The sequence below is a fragment of the Cydia fagiglandana genome, chromosome Z (assembly GCF_963556715.1).
Source record: "Cydia fagiglandana chromosome Z, ilCydFagi1.1, whole genome shotgun sequence".
Lineage (NCBI taxonomy): Eukaryota > Metazoa > Arthropoda > Insecta > Lepidoptera > Tortricidae > Cydia > Cydia fagiglandana.
This window is the reverse complement of record NC_085959.1, coordinates 27,517,618-27,540,227: the sequence shown is the minus strand read 5'-3', so window position 1 is coordinate 27,540,227 and position 22,610 is coordinate 27,517,618. Positions and strand designations below refer to the sequence as shown.

The following is a 22,610-nucleotide window of genomic DNA, read 5'->3' as shown; positions in this document are numbered from 1 at the left end:
CTTTTTTCCCCAAAGTGTAATTTTTTCACGGACGTCTCACTTAATCAATAGGTAGGTAGGTTAGGTTCGTTAGGTAGCTTCAGATGCCCGAAGGGCAAACCGCTCAGAAATAGGAGCCCCGCGAAGCGGGGCTCCGTCTAGTTAAGTTGCGAAGGAAATTTTTTTTTTGAAAAGAAACAGTCCGACAAACTCCAGATTTGATGGACACCCCAGCGTTTGTCAGGCAGCGCCACGAGTGTTAAAAATGGGAACTAAAAACTGTCAAAGCGGCGGCTAATGACTCGCTGTATTACATTACGGCTAGCCGTGTTGAAGAACGTATGGCGCCGAATACATTCCGGCGGATTCTCATTCAGCCGCATTCAATACGGCTAATCGTTAAACCGCCGCATTTCAAAACGCCCCTGTTTTTGAAAACGGCTAGCCGTAATGTAATACGGCGGATTATACGATCCGACTGCGACATGTATATGCATACAGATTGGTCCCGTTTTTATCAAAACCCAGTTCTGATGATGGGATCCATGAGGAATCGAGGGAACGCCTCAAATCTTATAGGCATACATAAAGTGATTTTTGTGTTTTTGTCAACAAATCAAGCATATACATTCAAAAACGTGACATTTGATGAAGTGGAACTGCTGATGATGATCAGAATGGAAACGACGACGCATAGTTCACGTTTGGCGATTTGTCCTCTTCGTTATGTTTGTTAAGCAAGTTAAGTTTTAAAAGCCACATTTTTGTCAAGTTCGAGGTCTGATGATGGGATCCATGAGGAATCGAGGGAACTCCTCAAATCTTAAAGGCATGCGTATAGAGATTTTGGTGTTCACATCAAAAAATCAAGCATTTTCATTAAAAACTGTCGCATTTGATGAAGTGGAACTGCTGATGATGATCAGAACAGAACTCTTCAACGACCCATAGTTCACGTTTGACGATTCCTCTTCGTTATGTTTGTTAAGCAAGTTTAGTTTTTAAGCCACATCTCTGTCAAGCTCGAGTTCTGATGATGGGATCCATAAGGAATAGAGGGAACTCCTCAAATCTTAAAGGCATACATATAGCGATTGTTGTGTTTTTATCAACAAATCAAGCATATACATTCAATAAAGTGACATTTCAGGAAGTGGGACTGCTGATGATGACTAGAACGAAACTCTTTAACGACGCATAGCTCGCGTTTGGCGATTTTTCCTCTTCGTTATGTTTGTTAAGCAAGTTAGGTTTTTAAGTCATATTTATGTCAAGCTCAAGTTCTGAACATGGGATCCGGAATCGAGGGGAACTCCTCAAATCTCAAAGGCATACATATAGAATTTTCTGTATTTTCATCATAAAATAAAGCATTAACATTAAAAAATTTAAAAACTGTCGCATTTGATGAAATGGAACTGCTGATGATGATCAGAACAGAACTCTTCAACGACGCATAGTACACGTTTGGTGATTTCGAATTTCGATTTTGACTTGGACTGGGACCCGCCACCCGGACTCGGATCCAGATCCGGACTCGTATCCGGATCCGATTCGGACCCGGGCCCGGACCTAGACTCGGACCCGGACTCGGACCCGGACTTGGACCCGGACTCGGACCCGAACTCGGAGTATGATGATGCCAAACCCCTCCCGCTCAAACCCCCGTACATCGCACCGCATGCGCCGTTAAGTGGGTTAGGTTAGGTTTGAACTGCGATCCTCACAGAACCGAACAAAAGTGGGTTAGGTTAGAATTGCGAGCCTTACAGAAACGAAATGCTACTAGAAAAGTGGGTGGTTTTATCTCCTTTTCTACATAGCGCACCTTCTACTATAATCTTTCACCAGGCCACATAGAAGTCGGTTTTTTTTTCTTAATTATCGCTAAAAACGGTCTAAACATGCGCCGTAAACTGACGCCTTGCATACCAAATCGGCAAAAATAAACGCAAAAATCAAAACGGTCAGACTCAGAAAATTTCTTTCTCAATCCGTTCCCAAATATTCGTTACGATTGGTTATTTTTTGCAGGAGGAAAATGTCGAGAACAAAACCTCGGTTTTTGAGAATTATACGCAGTAATTTTCGCCTAAGCTGCAGTTGTCCTTATCGCACTAATTTTAGAAACAGCTTTCGCCAGCGCGAGGGAAATATTTACCTAAAATTATCAAATCTCAAAATGGGCTCAGCTGGTATTTCCTCGTAACTCTTAATAATATACGTTTTTTTATTACAGAATCAAGACAAGTGGAAGAATCCCATTCCTGTGGCCATAAATAACATGCATCACCAAGCTCCAGTGCAGATAAAAAATACTCAAACTAATCCGCAGCAATTTATAAATCAGGCTATTGCTTCATCCGTTGGAAATTTGGCAATGAATCCGTCAGCTATTGGTAGTCACCCGCAGCACCTGACGTCCAACATGGTTCACACCCAACTGGCTCCACTACAGAATCACAACATGGGGAACAACTTAACTATACAAAGCAATGCCATGATGATGCCACCGCTTCAAGGCATACAAAATGCGCCGCAATTAGGCCAACAGGGTCTATATGATATACATCAACATCACGGGAATCCCATGCAAGCCATGAATGGTATGGGCAAAAGTGCGGAACACCTCATGTATTTAAGTCAGGCGGGAATGTTGGCACCGGGTACAAATCAATTCTTACAACAAGGACAAAACCAGCTTGGCCTCACTCCTGTAGCTGCCATCCGAAATCAGGTAGGTCCAAATTTAGTTTTCTGACACAATCGGTATGTCGTGAGACTCGTGAGCAGTGTTGGCCGAAACGTTAATGCAATTGAAAATGTTGGCCAATAACCATTATAAATTGAATCGTAAACTGTAATCGTCCGTTACGGTTTAAGGTTCAATCTATAATGGTTAATGGCCAACATTTTCAATCGCATTAACGTTTCGGCCAACACTGCTCGTGAGATTCGTGAGTAATAGTATAGTATCGTCAGTTTATGTGCGAATGTTAAGGTATAATAGTAGGTTCAAAAAACGGAATTAAAAAAAAGTCTTAGCACTTTTTAGGGTTCCGTAACCAAAGGGTAAAAACGGGACCCTATTCTTTGCTGTCCGTCTGTCTGTCACCAGGCTGTATCTGCATGAACCGTGATAGCTAGGCAGTTAAATGCAAATGTTCACAGATTATGAAATATCTGTTGCCGCTATAACATCAAATACTAAAAACAGAATAATAGTACATTGTACAACATTGTGTTCGAGATTTTGTAAACGAGGTCGCCAATATTCTTACCCCCAGAGCTACAATGTTTTCATCACATTTGCGAAGAAAAAACTAAATTTTAATCGAAATAATCATTAAATACGGCAAAATTTCAAATATTCGTCCGCCACATATTGTTATTTCTTGACAGTTTAGGCATAGACGGCACAGACCTTCGGCATTCAGCCACGATTTAACATTTTGTATAAAAATATTTTAAGCGGCTATTAAATTACCAAATTAAATATTTTTAAACGTAAACAATAATATTAAATTATACCTAATCGTCAATATTTTAAAGTAAAACTTCTTTATACCCTGACCTTAAACAATAGTACATTTCAATGCAAGTGTAGAAAGTGTCTTTGCCTACGGCTCATAAAAGACATCTCGAGAGACTCGGGACTCGTACTCGTACATAATAACACTTTCTGACGTACATTGAACGACGTTTTTTAATAAATTAACGAAAAAATCACAATAAAACAAATATTGGCTTCACTTACAGCTACGAATTCTCTCTTGAACATGAATGATATTCTATATGTATTATATGTTATTCAGCACTATAAACTACGTTCAGCGTTGATTTACACTGCAAAAATTAATCACATTTACACATTTCATACAAAAACACTCTTACAGGTGCAATTTAATTTAATCTAGACACGCGGCAGCGTGTCAAGCCAAGTTCAAGCAAAGGGACTGGCTAGCCAGCGCCGAGTGTAATATTACACGAACCACTTGGTGCCACTTTTGACCCTTCTACTATAACCAGGGTTGGGCAAAATACTGGCTTCCACGTATTTCAAATACAAATTACAAAATACATTTTTAAAAGTATTTGAAATACCAAATACAAACTACTTTGGTGACTGGTATTTGAAATACAAAATACAAATTACAGTGTTTAAAATAATATATTTCAAATACAAAATACTTTTCAATTTTTTTGTTTAATCATTTAGTTTTTTAACGAATATCCTTTCCTAAAACCGTATAGGGTCATTGCGCTTGTTTTTGTCCAGCTCTAGTTTTCATCCACTTGACGAAATTTGAATATAAACCTACATTGCTGCAAATAGTAAATTAAAAATGAAATATATTATTTGCCTATGGGAGCGTTCAAGTATTACGTAACGCAATTTGGACATTTTTGATCCCCCTCCCCCCCATGTAACGCGCCGTAACGTTTTTCCGTCTTGTCCCCTGGCGGTTGACGAAAAGTTCCGCGCAGAATAACTCGCGCATTGTACCTATTTGCCCTCGTACAAGTCGTACATTATCCTCGTGCCGCCCAAGAAAAAAAACGCAAGATCAGCTAAACGCCCAGTGTGCAATACATGAGCCATAATATTTTGAAGTCGTAACTGCCCACGTACATCAACTATTTTTTTTCTGCAAAAAACTTGAGCAGGATTTTTTTTATTTTTTTCTGGGTATATGTGAATAAAAATGAATACAGTAAACTGAATTCCACCTTCGTATCTTTTGTTCATTTAAATGCACATTGGGTTTTTGATTGATGTTATAAGTAATACATTTGTATAATATATTTTTTAAATCAACTTTAAGGCACGTAATAGCGATAACGTAGCCTCTGAATATTATTATTCTGCTTAAATAATTACATAATAAGCAACGTGAGTCAAAAATAATTAGTTTTATTTTTATTTTAGTATTGGGCTACTTTTTTATGTATGTTAACATTCATTTATTTGACACTGAAATGCTTTATAACAAGGTCTGAAAAATATTTAATAAACTTCCTTAACATAAAACTTAATATCCTGCTTAATTATATATAAGTTATAGTATTTTTGCTGTGTTTCAGTATGACTTTCTTCGAAACTTTATTTTTCACTAAGACTGTAAATATTTGGTTCATCACCAGAAAGTTGGTATTCAGGATCACAAATTTTATTATGTGAAGGCAAAAAGTCTTCCAGCTCGTATTCAACATGTAAATCATCATGCAGACCCAAAAATAAACTATCAAAAAAGAACCTTCAGTTGTAGGTTATATTATGTATTTTTGTAACAGTAGCGCCCAGTGTGCAATATGATGAACATAATCTTACGATTAAGAAAAAAATATATTTATTTATACCTTTGTGCAAAAATAACAGTATATTTCAATAAAACAAACATTTACGATGTTTTGTATGTCACTCTCTAAACGAAAAGAGCCAGATTAATTTAATAACTCAAGATTATATACCCATGTGTCGCGGGTGTTTGAATAATTGCGGAAGTACAACACTTGTGTATGAATATCTGTCAAACGTCAGCTGTCAAAATGGTCGCCACTGAACCGATCATTAACGACCTCTCGGTAAATTCCAATTATGCGCGAAAATTTAAAACTGACATCTGATAAACTTTTATGTACAGCGTATTGTACACTGGGCGTTTAGCTCTGAATTTAATTTCTAAAGTCTGGGCAGTTATGCTGAGTGTCACTTTGTACAATGTATTGCACATTGGGCGGCACGAGGTTATATTTGAAAAAAACGTCCCATTTTAGGATCATAGAATTTAATAAAATGTATTTTGTAGAAATGTATTTTGAAGCTTGAAGTATTTGAAATACAAAATACATGTGAGTGCAGTATTTGAAATACCAAATACAAAATACTTTTCCAGGTAGTATTTGAAATACAAATACGAAATACTATAATGTATTTCAAATACATGTAATTGAAATACTGCCCAACCCTGACTATAACTCAAAACTTCTTTAACGTAAACACATAAAACTACGCGTGTTTAATTATATCCATAAGGACATCTAGAAGCCCAAATTTCATGAAGGTAGCTCAAACGGTTATAAAGAAATGAAGGTCAAAAAGTCGTAAATTTTAGCACTGACTGACTGACTGACATAGTAGCTAACCTAACCTAACCTACTTCCAGATGACCTAGAAGGATGAAATTTGGAATTCAGCTCGGTAATTGTGTGTAAGCGTAGGAAAAAATCTAAAAATAAACCAAAGTTAAAAAATACGGGGATTCCCCATACAAAAAAAAATTGTAGCGTTGGAACCGTTACAAGCAGATATTTGAAACTATCCCAATATATGTATTATTATATTTGCTATATAACAGAAATATAAAAATAAAGTTAAGTCAAAAAATAAGTGGTGTCCCCATACAAAAGACTTATAATACGCGCTAAACAACCGGGCAACGGTATGTCGTAACATTAAATCTCAATACCTGCCTAGTTTTCTTTACAAAAAGTAATGATATTCCACCAAAAACATAAATGTAAAAAAGGAGAGCCAAGTTCAATACAAAAATTATGCTTGGCTGTGGGCTTCGCCGCAAAAAGAATGGAGATCTAAATGAGTGCCATATGCGAAATCCAAATAATTATGTATTTATAAGAACAATAGTACATTACTACAGAGGCCGGGACAAAAGGGGTTGCCGGCCGAAGACATATAGGATAGGTCTGAGGCGGGCAACCCCATTTCCCGCCGAGGTATGTATAGTGCTTTTCTCAAACATGCAATGAAATAAATAAAATAAAAAATCCAAAAGAAAAAACTAAAAGTAAACTACACCCAAAATATAACTAACACGTACCTATATCTTTATCACGCGTATGTTTTACACGAGTCGTGTATTTTTACTACCCGTATATTTTCATGTATCTATCTTTCATGTTGATATCATGTTTCACATATATCGTTGCTTTATGCATGAAAAAAATAAGTATAATTTCCACAGTGTTGACGATTTTGTATATACTTTCATTTTTTTAAAATATGCCACAAAACTGTTTCTAAATAAACTGTAAGCCATTTTTCTTACTTTCTCAAATAATAAAATTGCCATAAGCAACTACATATATATGTCGCAGTCGGATCGTATAATCCGCCGTATTACATTACGGCTAGCCGTTTTCAAAAACAGGGGCGTTTTGGAATGCGGCGGTTTAACGATTAGCCGTATTGAATGCGGCTGAATGAGAATCCGCCGGAATGTATTCGGCGCCATACGTTCTTCAACACGGCTAGCCGTAATGTAATACAGCGAGTCATTAGCCGCCGCTTTGACAGTTTTTAGTACATACTTCGTCTTTGACTTGGCGGCAGAGGCAGCAAGTTATTTAAAATCAATTCTGCTTACGCTGCCAATTCCAACTCCTACGATTACAATTAATATTAATTTCATTATTTTCTCGGAACTCATATTAAAGTAAAAGAATCAACAACGCACCAAAAATCCAATAAAACAGAAATACAGAATGAAAACTTTTCAACTTAGCCTCCATAACAATAAAAAAAAAAATAACTACGCGTGTTTGAGTAGACCTTTTTACCGCTAACGTTTAGATGAAATTTTAAATGTTTTTATTTGTGCAGTTAAATTAATAATTTAAAATTATAGAATTTGGTTAGTATTGTATTATTTATTAAGTTCATGTTGATTTTATACAAATAAAACTGCAAATTCTAGCAAACATTGTTTTTTGTTCTCTTTTTATAGGCGTAGCGGCAGAGTGTCATTACGAATTACGAACCATAAACAAATACTGCATCTAGTTTTTTTTAATGGCTGAATGCCACGATGCTTTGTCTAAAATATCTGTGAAATGGAAATTAAAAAAGACGACTTTGCCGGCCTAGGCCTGCAAGATTTGTATGAAATTCCATTAACGACCTCATGTCCTAGCCGCACCTGAAACGTCATACTTCGCAGCCTATTATAAGGAACATAACATCAATATTTCATTGCATGTTTGAGAAAAATAACATTATGAACAAGTATTAAACTCTATTTTCTCAAACATGCAATGAAATATTGATGTTATGTTCCTTATAATAGGGTGTGAAGTGTGACGTTTAAGGTGCGGCTAGGACAAGAGGTCGTTAATGGAAATTCATACAAATCTGGCAGGACCAGGCCGGCAAAGTCCTCTTTTTTAATTTTCATTTCACAGATATTTGTGACACACCATCGTGGTATTCAGCCATTAAAATGGTAACACACTGTCGCACCCATGGGTGAGAGCGAGAAAGAGATATCTGTTTCGCTTTCTCGCTCTCACTTATGGGTGCGACGTTCCAGGGTCGCGGTGCGATGCGATGGTGTTTTACCACTTAAAAAGAAATTAAGCCAGTATTTGGTTTATGGTACGATTTCTTTTTTTTTTCATCTTTATAGGGCTGTATCTCCTAAACCGTACGTCGTAGCGCAAAAATAATCAAATGTAACGAACGAACCTCTGTAAGAAACCCCTAAATCCCCTAATTACTATAAAAAAAACAACAAAATTACAAAAAAAAACTTAATAAGGCTGTATCTCCTAAACCGTACGTCGTAGCGCAAAAATAATTAAATTTCGTTCCCCTTTATAATTTCCCCAAGTCATATATATAAAACACAAAAAAGAAAAAAAAAAGAAAAATATTTATAGGTAGATACAGCATCTTCGCTCGGCCGTCTATATGTCATCGGCCGGCAACCCCTTTTGTCCCGGCCCCTGTAGTAATGTACTATACTATTCTTTGCTTTATTGGATACCTATAACAATTGCTGTTATTTAAAAAAAATGTGATATCTTAAAGTAGGTTAGATTTGACTTGGCCAGTTTTTATCAGAATTAAAAGATATATTGTATATATATATATAACTGGCCAAGTCAAATCTAACCTACTTTAAAATTTCACATTTAAAAAAAATAATAAGTAACATGAGGAAACCGAATAATTTTAACCACGCGTTCCGGGCGGTTTCTGAGGCCAAAAAAAGGAAAAAATGTAATATGAGTCTAGGTCAAATTCGCCCAAAAATTTTTTTTGTTTTGTTTTTTCAATGTTTTTAATGAATTTGTACATAAAAAAATAAATGTTATTGGTAAAATTGTCACTTAAAATTGATTTTTAAATTTTTTTTTCGTAAAAGCTACTTTTCGCAAAGTGTTACTTGTCACTTTTTGACATCTATCAATAAGGATATTTAGATTACGTCACATAGCAGCAACATCACTATCAAAAAAAGGCCTTTAAGGCACTGGTCCCACCGCGAGCTAGTAAGCTATGAGCTATCGGCTATAAACACGAACAAAAGATAAGCACTCCCGTGTAAATAAAAGAGACACGGCGATATTTATAGTTACTCGCCCAGCGGTGAGCTATAAATATCGCCGTGTCTCTTTTATTTACACGGGAGTGCTTATCTTTTGTTCGTGTTTATAGCCGATAGCTCATAGCTTACTAGCTCGCGGTGGGACCAGTACCTTACACTATGTAATAATAAAAACTTGATTTATTTTAAATTAATATTATCTCTGCAACTATGCGAATTTCAAAAAAGTTTATTGGACATTTATGTCTCTAAATATGATCAGAAATACGCTGTTAAAATTATTCGGTTTCCTCATGTTACACCCGGTGTAATACACCGTATATAGATGGTCAAGCATATCTTGTCAGTAGAAAAAGGCGCTAAATTCAAATTTTCTATGGGATGATATCCTTTCGCGCCTACATTTTTCGAATTTGCCGCCTTTTCTACTGAAAAGATCTGCTTGTATATTTAATACAATTTCCGGTGCAAAAGGGCGTATTGTACAAAAAGTTGGGAGCTACGCCGAAATGTCTCATAACATTTTTTTGAATTGGCTGATACGGCAAAATGCGTTGGAAAATTGTGTTGACGATAGCCCTTCGCGCCTACATTTTTCAAATTTGCCGCCTTTTACTACTGACAGGGTCTGCTTGGCCGACATATAATATACGGCCATTTTCATCAATTCAAACTCTGTTTTAAATAACTTCAAACACTTTTATTATAGCGTTGTTAGGACATTACAATTCTTTCTTTACAATCACTAATTGTTACTCCAACTAACGTTAACAATAATCTTCGGAAATATTTTCAAATCTCCATAACATTACAGCTTCATCCACCCGCCATAAATCAGTATATATTATGTAAAAAAGTCAATACAAAAGATAATATAAAAACTATTATAAAATATTATAATATTATCATTTTTTGATTTGCACGCCCTCTATGTACACAGGGTAGAGGTCTATTCTATTCGTTGGATGCTCCGCTTCGCCCAGTGTCGCCCACCATTTCAGTGTTTGTGTATGGACCATTTTAGCGCAGGCGCTGTGGTCGGCGTACGTCCTTTGTTCGAAACAAATCAACATTGTAGGCTAGTTTGCCTATTCAGTTTGAATATTGTACTTTTTTTACGTCGAAGTGTATGGAAAGCCGTAAAGTAGTATTTCACAGTGTTTATAGTGGAAATCAAGTGCAGTTAAATGTGAAGAGTGTAAAGTTTCTTTCAGTATAAGCTTACTGTATTGGTGTACATGATTGAGCTTTTAGTTCGTTCGTATGAAACCTTTGAGTGATTTTTTTTTCGAAGCTGATGTTAAGGATATGGGCCCCGACATGGTAGGTTTGGCCATTATATTTGATAGATAACGCTACAGGAATGTTGCTTTAATTCATGGGGTCTCGTTATTATTACGTTTTTAACGCAACAGGTCAGTTTTTGTTTTGTTTACTTGTCACCGGCGTCGGCCATTTCTTGGTAGAATTCAATTTACCTGTGCTAAGTTGAAACCCAATAAGTGGTGCTTTTGTAAACATTTTACTTATTAGAATGTTATTTTGAAATACGATATAGGCTTTTATACACATCTTCATACATAAAATTTACAAAACACTGAAAGCCTAAATGTATGGATTGATTTTGTCGCCATCACGAACCAGTGTTGCCACTGTTGCCAGATGGAATATGATACTAAAGTCGGACCAAGCTAACTCTGCATGGCATTTGCAATGATCATCATTAAACTCGTATGTAATGTAAGATGACAGTTTTTTGGCCAATTTCCATCTGCTCTATCCATGTATCACTTTAGAAATAACCTAAAAGGATGGGTATATTTTATTATCCTTTTATTTGCTTATATACTGTAAAACGGGGTCAACAGAAATCGCGGGGCGATAGATAAATTTTGAACTTTTTCTTTCAAGTTGTTATATTTGTAAACGTACATCTCTGAAATTAGATTTTTTGGAATGCGTATATAGTAGACTATTCATTCTCTACATTGATACCAAAAGAACTTAATCAAACTGCCTAAAAGTTTGATTTTTTTGACTCTAAAGTAAGGTCTCGCCGAGGTGTCAAATAGCTGTTTAACAGCTATATATACCATTTGCCAATAGAGTATCCACATAATAATGACCAAATTCGATGCCTATGACCACTATAACTTAATATTTCTATTCACCCCTTTCTTATGTCTATCGACCCTGTTTTAAGGATGTGGAGAAATCAGGTAGTTTTCTTTGATTTTCTCTGAATTGAGTTGGTATAAATTTCTTTCACAAATGCAAAATTGAAGAACTAACTAAGACTCAAAAATTATATCGAAATTATTACTTTAATCATTTGGATTATTGGCGACAATCGTCCTTGAAGTTGAAAATCGTGTCTTTTCACCCCGTTTTACGGTAACTTTTATTTGCTTGTTGAGGCAAATTTAAGGCGCACAAACTCGATACTAAAAAAATATAAAATAAAAATAGCCTTTATTTCTACTATTACTGTACAATAACTTGACTTACAATCTAGTATTTAGTTACTTTATCCTTAAACAGTTTTAATTACTTATACATATTATTCAATGAAACTAAACTTTAACAACTATTTATCATAGTAGTCTCCTCTGTGGTGTAGGCCTCCCCCATGCATCTCCACATATCTCTATCGTTGACCTTTTGCATCCAGTTGTCGCCAACCATATTTCTACTACCATAATACGGAAACCATTCTGTCAGCCGTTTTGTTCACCTATTATCCTCCATCCTACATGTGGCCTGCCCACTGCCACTTAAGCCGCCAAGCTTTTTTCTTTGCATCCTCTACTTTGGTAACTTTTCTTATTTGGTAATTTCTTACTCTATCTGATAGTTTTAGTCCGAGCATGCTCCTTTCCATTTTTCATTGGCAAACATTAATCTTTTCTTCGTCTATCTTTTTCAAAGACCATGTTTGGCAACCATATGTTAAGCACGGTAGTATTGCCATATTAAATAACTTTTTCTTTATACTAATATCCCACCAAAAACATTCTGTAAAAAACTAGCCAAGTCTCGATGGAGCTGCTTGTTTATCTCTAAAAAGTAATGAAATCTAGACAAAGTCGTGCCAAGTCTAAGGTTCCTTACTGCGATTTCTTTATTATTATAGTAAATGTTGTGTGACTTGGCCGTTGAAGGGTACACAAGGGTACAAAACCAGGTGCTCCATGACACCATTGCACCAATCTGCCATTGCACCAAAAAGAAGTGTTTGTTTCAGGCTCGCCCATACATAAGTATTATTGAAATACGCAGCTTTATCAAGCCTACAATTGACTGGTTATTGAATCAACGTTTTCCAAGTGGCAATTTTCCATCGTCAATGGGTAGCGGTTCTGGCGACAGATTGGTGCAATGGTGTCATGGAGCACCTGGTTTTGTACCCTTGTGTACCCTTCAACGGCCAAGTCACACAACATTTACTATAATAATAAAGAAATCGCAGTAAGGAACCTTAGACTTGGCACGACTTTGTCTAGATTTCATTACTTTTTAGAGATAAACAAGCAGCTCCATCGAGACTTGGCTAGTTTTTTACAGAATGTTTTTGGTGGGATTTCACTTCTTTTTGTAGAAACCCCCTGGCACTGATTAAAATAACCGACTTGGTTTCACATTACATCTCAAAACTTTTTTGTAGTAAAAGCGTTGCGAGACTTGCACCTTTTTACCTGTAATGTTTTTGATGGGATCTCATATCTTTTTGTAGGCAGTCCTTCTTTTCGGGTACTCATACCCATACTCAAAAAATGCAAATGTCGTGTCTTACAGGGACCTAAAGAACCTGGCCGAGGACCGCGAAAACTGGCGCATACTCCACCGACAAGAGCCATGCTCTTAAATTATGATGATGATGATACCCATACTATGTATACACATATCATAACTAAACATATCTTCCTTCATACTCACATCGTACATCGTAGTGTACCTTTACTTTACTTTACCTACTATTTGTAGGAACTGCAACAGTAACTTTGTAATATCATATATTTATATGGGATTACAAACTTACTTATGCAGTTCTTAGATCTTTAAAACGTGACTGATATTGCAATATTTTTAGGTTTTCCCTTTATGTGGCCATTAAACCCTAACTCTGTACCAAATTTCAGCTCTCTAAGTTTATGGGAAGTACTAGTTCTGTTCTGATGATCATGAGTGAGTTTCATAAATGCGAAACTTTGCTTTCGCTTAACTTCGGAACTAATAGTGAGGATGTTAAGTGCAAACACCTTTTTTTTCTTGATTAAAGCATGAAACTTGGCACAGTTGTTCCTTATATCAAATAAAGCCGATTTCGATCGGTAGCCCGAAGGAGCCCCCCCTCTGGGGCCCGAGAGGGGGGGTCTAAGTACCGCTCCGCCCGGCTTCATTCTAAAAATTCTAACAGGCCCCGTTAAGCTAATAGGTCATATTTGGTATCAATTTCGGATAAATCAATAACGTAGAATTCATTTCTGATATAAAAAAATTGCAATTTGTAGAAAAAAATTTAAAAAAAATTAAAAAATCTAATTTTTCAAGTGTAATATTTATTTTTTATTTAGTATCAAAATTAAACTGCCTGGTTTTTCTACATATAAAAAATATGACAATAAAGCCTATTTAATGCAGATTTTAAAAACGTAACTTTTCCTTACCTTTATTAAAAGAAAATTGCATAAAAAAAATCTTATATCGTCTCGCGCGGTGAATATCTTTTTACCGACATCGGCATCGTTATGGACAACATCCGAAGTACACACTCTGGAGACCGATTAAATGTATTGTTTGTTGTTGTAGATCCTTTATAGATCCTATTATAAAGATAGAAAAGTGTACAAATACTATTTTTTATGTGTCGTTCAGTAAAAAAAGGGACCTAGGAATAAATTATCATAGAGCCTCGCGTTTGTATAGAAGCATACTCGTATTTAATTAGTGTAAACCACTCCATGGACTCCATGGTCGCTATTCTCAATGAATAAGAAGTAAACTGTAAGTATTATTAAATATTTTTATTACATTATACCACACTTTAATTTTGCGACTTGTGTATTAAAAAATACAATTCCTTCCCCCGGCACATGAATGCGTACATTTCATCATTCACGTATATAATATATGTCAGTTTCAACCATATTCTGGCCACAGCAGGGTTGTCAGAACAGTTTGGAAACAGTCATCTGCTCCTTGCTTCCATTCCCAAGAAGACAGACTGAGCAAGTTTAAAGAGGAACTAACGTCTGACCCCCAAGCCCCAAACATATAATTCTATCCTGATAAGGCTGCTTCTGTTTCAATAGTCTATTTAAGTAAAGAATTATTTCAGGCATTTTTTTTATTATTTAGCAACGGCTTTATCAGTAAGGTATTCACTTTACAAGGCTATTTCACATATCATCATATGAAGTTATAATAAACTTTTGGCGAATGTTATTTATTAAATTTACTGATATTGCTCTATCCTGTAGGAGCTTGAATCCTTGTATCGGCCAAGCTAAAAAGGGTCTATGCTTAGATCTCACTTTTATACACCATATATTAAATAGGGAACCCGGTTCAAATCCTAGAAGGCATATATTTGTGTTTATCGTGAAAGCTTGTTCCTGAATTACCTATGGATGTTTTGAGTGTATTTATCAAATACATATTATCATATATATATCATCTAGTCTTATTATCACAAGTCTTAATGAGCTTACAGTATTACAAGGTCGATCGAGAGAATGCTTGGAATACGAGTAAGACTCCTGGTGTTTCAGAGCCCGATAGAAATAAGAGTTAAATTTACCATGATGATAAGCTTCACTTATAACAACTGATATTTTAGTGAAACTCATTTCTTTAGCACTAGGTAAATCAATTTGAGACACTGTGTTGACAAAACTTCGAAGAGTTATAAGTCCTTATTTATGCCATCGCGAAATTGTGTAGAGAAACATGTTATAAGTAATGTTCCTCGTGAGGTTCCGAATACTCCAAGAACCATGAAGAGTCCGATTCATTTCATATGATGGCCCTAGTTGCAGATGCTGTAAAACAGTCATTGCAAGGTATTGATAAGCACAGTAGACATAGACGATGTAGTTATAGCAGCTAGACTAGATTCATGCGTACGAATATTTCCCCAACTACAGGATTTGTGGGCTCACGTTGACACAGTGGAAAACTCAATTATATCACATGTCACTCCATTGCATCCACAATAGGCCAGAGAATTCTATTTTTAAGCCAATAAAATTATCTATTCTGTAAGCTACTTAACTAAACTCTTTTATTTACCCTAAAAGAGTTGAAGTCTTACCCCTGTTTCGAGCATTCAGCTGAAAGGGTAGAAAAAGTGAGTTCGAAACATGGAACCTGTTCAGAGTTCAGCCATGCTACTACAAGGATCCAAGCTCTTACAAGATGGAGCAATAGCGGTGGCTAAAAGCATTCCCCTAAAATACTAAAATGAGATACCTATTATATGTTCGGTAATAAGTGCAATATTGAAGAAGACAAGTTACACCGGGATATTGAAATGAAGAGTTGTATAATGTTATACCTGTTCAAAAGGGAGCCATATAAATGCCTCATTACGCGCAGTGTACCGTGTGGTTGATGTTTGGGATCAGACATTAGTTCGTCGTCAAACTTGCTCAGTCCGTCTTCTTGGGAATGGAAGCAAGGAGCAGATGACTGTTTCCAAACTGTTCTGACAACCCTGCTGTGGCCAGAATATGGTTGAAACTGACATATATACGTGAATTATGAAATGTATCCATTCATGTGTCGGGGGAAGGAATTGCATTAATACACAAGACGCAACATTAAAGTGTGGTATAATGTAATAAGTAAGCAGATTAAATAATACGTATAGTTTACTTCTTATTAATAGGGAATATTACGCAAAACTCTGCGTAGGTAGCGCCACTACCACTATCTGTCAATCACTAACAATCTGGGGGTCTGCCGCGAAACAAGAAAATCGAAGTTTCGTTGTCTAATCCCTCTATCACTCTTGCATATTCGATAAAGAGGCAGATAACTTAATTTCGATTTTCGCTTTTACCGATAGGCCCTGGTTAACAAACCGCCTTGATGCATCAATGTCATATTTTATTGTCTGTGAAAACTTGTCAAAAAACAGTTTAAGGTACAGTATGTATAAGTTAGTTTATGAATTTACTAGAGTCGGTAGTGCTGCACTTTGGCGGCAGAACATTGCAGTAATATCCCCTATTGAGAACAGCGACCATGGAGTCCATGGAGTGGTTGGCACTAACTAAATACCTACGAGTATGCTTCTATACAAACGCGAGGCTCTGTGATAATTTTTTCCAAGGTCCCTTTTTCACTGAACGACACATATGAAAATATTTGTACGCTTTTCTATCTTTATCTATCTACAACAATAAACAATACTTTTAATCGGTCTCCAGAGTGTGTACTTCGGATGTTGTCTATATCGATTCCGATGTCGGTAAAAAGATATTCACCGGCGCGAGACGATATAAGTTTTTTTTTATGCAATTTCCTCTTAATGAAGATATGTAAAAGTTATGTTTTTAAAATCTGCATTAAATAGGCTTTATCATCATATTTTTTATATGTAGAAAAACCAGGCAGTTTAATTCTGACAATAAATAAGAAACAAAAATTAAACTTGAAAAATTAGATATTTTGAGTTTTTTTTTATTTTTTTCTACAAATTGCTAATTTTTTATACCAGAAATGAATTCTACGTTATTGATTTATCCGAAATTGATACCAAATATGACCTATTAGCTAAACGGGGCCTGTTAGAATTTTAAGAATGAAGCCGGGCGAGCGGTACTTTGACCCCCCCCCTCTCCGGCCCCAGAGGGGGGGCTCCTTCGGGCTACCGATCGAAATCGGCTTGGTTTGATATAAGGAACAACTGTGCCAAGTTTCATGCTTTAATCAAGAAAAAAAAGGTTCGACCTTTTTTTGTCACTTAGAACCCTAGCTATAAATGACCTACAGACTTGAAATTTTGGATTTTAAGTATGTGATTATAGCTTACTGGATGACCAAAATTTCTGCGTTCTGGTCTTATCCAGAGGTTCTCAAATAGGGGCCTGAAAATGCGGCGAAATGGTTCCAGTAAAGGATGGTACGGCAGTGTTTGCTTCGCGCTCGACTTGGCGGGGGCACTGCCGTGCCCCCCGATTGATAGAGCCAGTTTTCATAATTTCCTTATGTCACAAAACAGACAGGTACAGAAGTCAATCACATGTATGTACTTTTCATACTTACGCTCGGCGGTCGCTCTAGGGTTGCGAACTATGGCTTATGCACAAAAAACTATCGTGGTAGTGGCACTGTATCTATCATATCGTATCTCTTATCTAGTTGTTTGATTTATTGTTGAGGATGAAGAATGGAAATATAAATTAATAACATTAATAACTCAAATATATATTTCAATTTTAATGTCATTGTTATATTACAAATTTGTCACAGAAAATATCTTGCGATGATTTCCAGATTGGCGAAAAGTACGATTATTATATTTTGAAGTGTAATTAATTCGCATTCTTATGTACAATGTAATAAATTCACATTCGCATTCTCTCTGAAACCACTGGTAGCTTAAAAACGACAATTCACCGTTTAATGTTGAATTTAAACAACCGTCCACTGACCCATTAATACCCGAGGCAATTTTTTGGTCTGAGAGAAGCGAAGACCAAAATAGTAAAAAAATAAAATAAAAATAAAAAAATAAAAAAGCCCTTTATTCATTGTAACGTGTTTACATAAAAAAATTGAAAATAAAACTATGACTTATAATATGTGTTATTACTAATGAATCCCTAGTGGGTAAAGGCCTCCTCCATTGCTGCCCATTTGTCCCTGTCTTGTGCTGTCGCCATCCAGTCTGTCCAAAATAGTAGACGAGGGTAAAATGGACATTTATGCCCTTGTTGTACACTCTGCTTTTCACTTCGATTGCGAGGAAAATAAATTATATTTTTCACGGCAATTTACACCACGAAATTGGCGCAAAGCGAAAGAACATAATACATAAACAATTCCCGCCAACTAACGTTTAATTTTTTTTAATTTTTAACATGGTGCAGAGTTTCAGACGCTTGGTTTTCTGCCAAGTCAAACATTTCGGAACATTTTTGAACGATAATCAACTCCTATTTTATGTGATTTACTAAATTTAATGACAGAAAATACGGATTTCTAATAAATTGTAGCAAAAATAAAATAATATAACAAGATTTGTTATCTACACAATTTTATTCTCAGTAAAATTGTGCAATATCTTTTAACTGTTTGGCTGTTGAGACCGATTACCTTAGTCTTAGAAGAAAATTTTACTTTTATGCTCTAGAGCATAAAATGCGATTTTATGTCGTCTACGCTCGATATGTGCACTTTTTGAGCATGAGAAGAGAAAAATTTTTGTTTCTCCATTATTGCACAAAAAAGTTCACAGGCGCGTGTCTCAAGCGGATGGCACTCGCGCTCGCAGTGGTCCCAACCGGTCCGAGATATCGTGTCCGTGAGCAGTGTCTATGTGTGCGTTGCTCGAGCGCACTTTGTATGTAGATTTATTTCTGTACCAATCTGTTTTGTGCTTATGTCCCCAATATTTTTTCCAAGATGTAGATATTCTTCTTTGTATTTCTTTTTCTGTGCTCGATACTACTAATTTAAAATTCACATCTTATTGAGCTTGAGCAGGCACAACAAGCAGTTTTAAAACTGATGTTCTATCGTCCATATTTATATCGTATTGAGCCGTTTTTTACAAAAAGGATGTCAAGTAATGCATATTTTTATATTATTATTATTTATACTGACATATGATATATTATTTGTATATATTATTATTTCGGTATATTATTTGATTTATTTGTATATCCATTGTGGATTTCACAGGCCTCTAAATCCTGGTCTTTTTATAGGTATGCATGGGGATATAGATCCAACACGTAGAGGCCCTTTGGATAGCTTCAATGTCATGTAGAACACCTGCTGGAACTCGTTCATAGGCACAACAATAGACACCCGTAAATCATTCTCATCAGGCATTAATTAAGACTTGTAGAAATAGTGAACAGTATACCGGTCTATGGATTTAAGTTTGGGTGGACAATGAGAATGGGTTATTGCAAAGACGTCCAGACACCTGCCATAACAATGTTAACACACATTATTAAGGCAGGTGGTGACTTGCCTCTGACTAGGTGGGCATCTGACACTGTCGTCGTAAAGACAACCAGAAGAAACACCAGTGTAAAAGGCTCAAGGGTATCGAGAGGTGTGCACCGCTTTCTACCCACTAGCTGTTACCAGCCACTTTGCCAACTCGCGTCTTATGCATCTTTCACATTCGCACTAGTATGGTACGAGTATGTGACGCCAATATCAAACATTTGCATCTATCGAAGGTGTATGGTCTGTGACGTCAATATCAAACATTTGCATCTATCGCAGTTGTATGGACTGTGACGGCAAAATCTTAAAGGACTCACTGATTACCAGTTCGCCGGATGATATCAGCCTATCAGTTACACGCAAGAGGTGACAGATCCGAACAACTGACAGGCTGATATCGTCCGGAGAGCTGGTAACATGTGGCCCCCTTTAATAAAAAAAAAGTCCGCACTCCGGGAGTGCCGACAGAAGTGAAAACGAACAATTAGGTACGTGTGTATTTTTTTGAATCGTCAGGAAAGTTTTAGTTTCGTTTCGACTTGTTTTGTTTCGTTTTGTCGTCTTGTTGAAGTGAAAACTTCTTTAGCGGCGCTGGGCACTTTTTGAAGTGGGGGATTAAATGCTAAACTCGAGACAGCGATCACGTGACCGTAACGTTTAGATGGCCACTAATTTAGATGGCATTTAAATCAATAAAGAAAAACTCAATGACATTACATGAAAATAGCGATGTGCCGTTAGGGGCTATTCATAAATTACGTCATTTCAAATAAGGGGGGGGGTCTGGACATCGGATGACGGTAGCATGAAGTAGGAGGAAATGGGGTCATTTTTGGATGATTATAGGGGGGGGGGGGTCAAAAATCGATGACGTAATTTATGGACAGCCCAATTATCTACTTTTAGCTACCTGTAGCAAAGCGACGAAATCGCGGAGTGAGACACGCCTGGTTAACCCTTTGACCGCCGTTGTCCGGTATAGAAGACAACGATAGAACGATACGCTGGCGCCGTCGTCTTGTATACAAGACACAAATTCAACCACTGAGTTAATGTGAAAATAATAACAATTGCAATTTCATTTACACTCGTGTTCATATTTAAGGTCTTTGTTTTTTCATTTATTTGCTTTTTAAGCCGCTATATAAATCCCTTCTTTTATAATAGAGCATTTAAAAAAATTGCTCCAATTTTCAACATTTTTCATGTTCCTCGTCGCCGTTGTCTTGTATAAAAGACAGCTAGGGATGGGAATGTTAACTCGATATGGGAATTTTTAACGTAAATATAAAGTCAGAAATATGTTTTTATCTAAGTATTAGAACACTTGTTAATGGCCAATTTTTTTCAACGAATAGTAGGTAACTACTTACTAGAATACGTAGAACGAGAGTCAGATAGGCATAACTATATTTAAAGTTCAGGTAGCTTCTTTAGCTCTATAAAGTAGAGTCAGACAAGTAAATTTGCCATTGTAGATTGTGGACTATTTAATTGCAGAAGAGATAAATAAAAAAAATAATTGATGTTATTTTATAGCTTAGTGGGAAGGGATACACCGCAGCGACCGCTTCGCACAAGTGTGGTACAGGGACATACCTGTTTATCAGACTTTACTTTTATTGTTATAACATTGAAGTTAATGTGTAATTTTTTTGTAACAAGTCGTTGAACGTTTTTTTGATAAGAGTTTACCTATAGATTAATGTAAACCAAACTGAAATTATAATGATAGATTCTAATTCCGGAATAATATCTTCACTCATTAAAAATTCAACCCACGTGTAATTTTCACTAAAACAGTTCCGGTATATTGACTTTATCGACACATGATGCGCAGCTTTAACGTTACGCCAATAAAGTTTACGTACCGACAAGCGCTTACGCCGTTGACCTAGAGACTTACTACTTGATCCGCGCGGAAACAGTCCTTGTCGGTCTGCATTGCGGGCAGTCCATGGGCGCCGTTGTCTTGTATAAAAGACTTCTCGTACAGCCTAGTGCGGCGATATCACGTCTTGAATCGACATTGTTTAGTGGTTGTTTTTTATGTTAAATCCCTATATTTTAAACATTTTCGGGTGTACAACATATGTTTAATTTTGGCAATTTGGAATGAAATTAAAACAGGATAAGAACAAAGCTAAATTAAAAAGATTTTTACCATAATATTGTAAATATCGATATCACTATTTGCAATCCCTAAACTTTTTATTAGTTGTTTACTTAAAATTTGCTCTGGCGTGTGAGTGAGCGTCTTTGCGGACTAGGTCCGGCGGCCAAAAGGTTAAAGCTAAGCAGATACCTGAGGAATTCGCTCCGTGGTGTAAAAATCTTAACACGCTGAAATCGCTCAGAAATCGCTTGCCAGAGCCAAATTACGATGAATCAGAAAGAAGTGACTCCGAAGCCGAGACTGATAATTAGTTTTAAATGTCGACGCTTATCATGAATAGTGACACAAAACAAAATGAAATGCCATTCGACTTTAAATCTTACCAGTAAAAGATAGAATATTAAATGCAATAGCATTTCATTTTTAGTTGTACCACTGTTCATGATAAGCGTCGATGTGTGTGTGAACCTAGCATATCAAGTGCTAGAGTCTGGCTACTGAAATTTTACCTAAATTTTTGGGGGGAAATTAAAAAAATCTTGGGCTGGTCACACTTTGTGTAGTAGGAATTATAGTTTTGATACTAGACAATATTTTTAATATTCTGTGCACAAGTAAGGTACCTAAGGAAATGAGTTAAATAAACGTTTACGTGCACTCAAAGTGAACTCACATAATTTCTACCACTATTTAAAGTACAGTCAACGACAAACACATATGTTTACGTTACAATATTTAGATTTTATAGACATTTTTCAGAACTTTTAGTTTATCCGTTTCTTTATACACTTGTCCTATTTATGAGATTCAGGCATTAATCAATTCACGTACTTAATCAAAGTAATAGGCAAATGTTAGAACTAGTACTTAAAGTATCAAAATATTTATAGAGCACCAACCTCCTAATTTGTTTACATTTGGTTAGGAGTTGTAAACATTACAGTTTTTCGTTATACAACGCTACACGTCTACTT

General features: G+C 36.2%; 1 protein-coding gene across 4 annotated transcripts in view; it reads left to right on the top strand.

Annotated features, from left to right (window-relative positions):
* The window catches only part of LOC134678794 (maternal protein pumilio), a 354,476-nt gene that overhangs the window by 29,488 nt on the left and 302,378 nt on the right, over positions 1-22,610 (top strand). For 3 of the 4 annotated variants that reach the window (XM_063537489.1, XM_063537487.1, XM_063537488.1), the window contains exon 2: positions 2,219-2,716. In XM_063537489.1, coding sequence (XP_063393559.1) covers positions 2,219-2,716 — 498 coding nt within the window. Of the gene's footprint in view, positions 1-2,218; positions 2,717-10,403; positions 10,653-22,610 lie in introns of those variants that run through there. The other variant, XM_063537490.1, reaches the window with a different exon arrangement.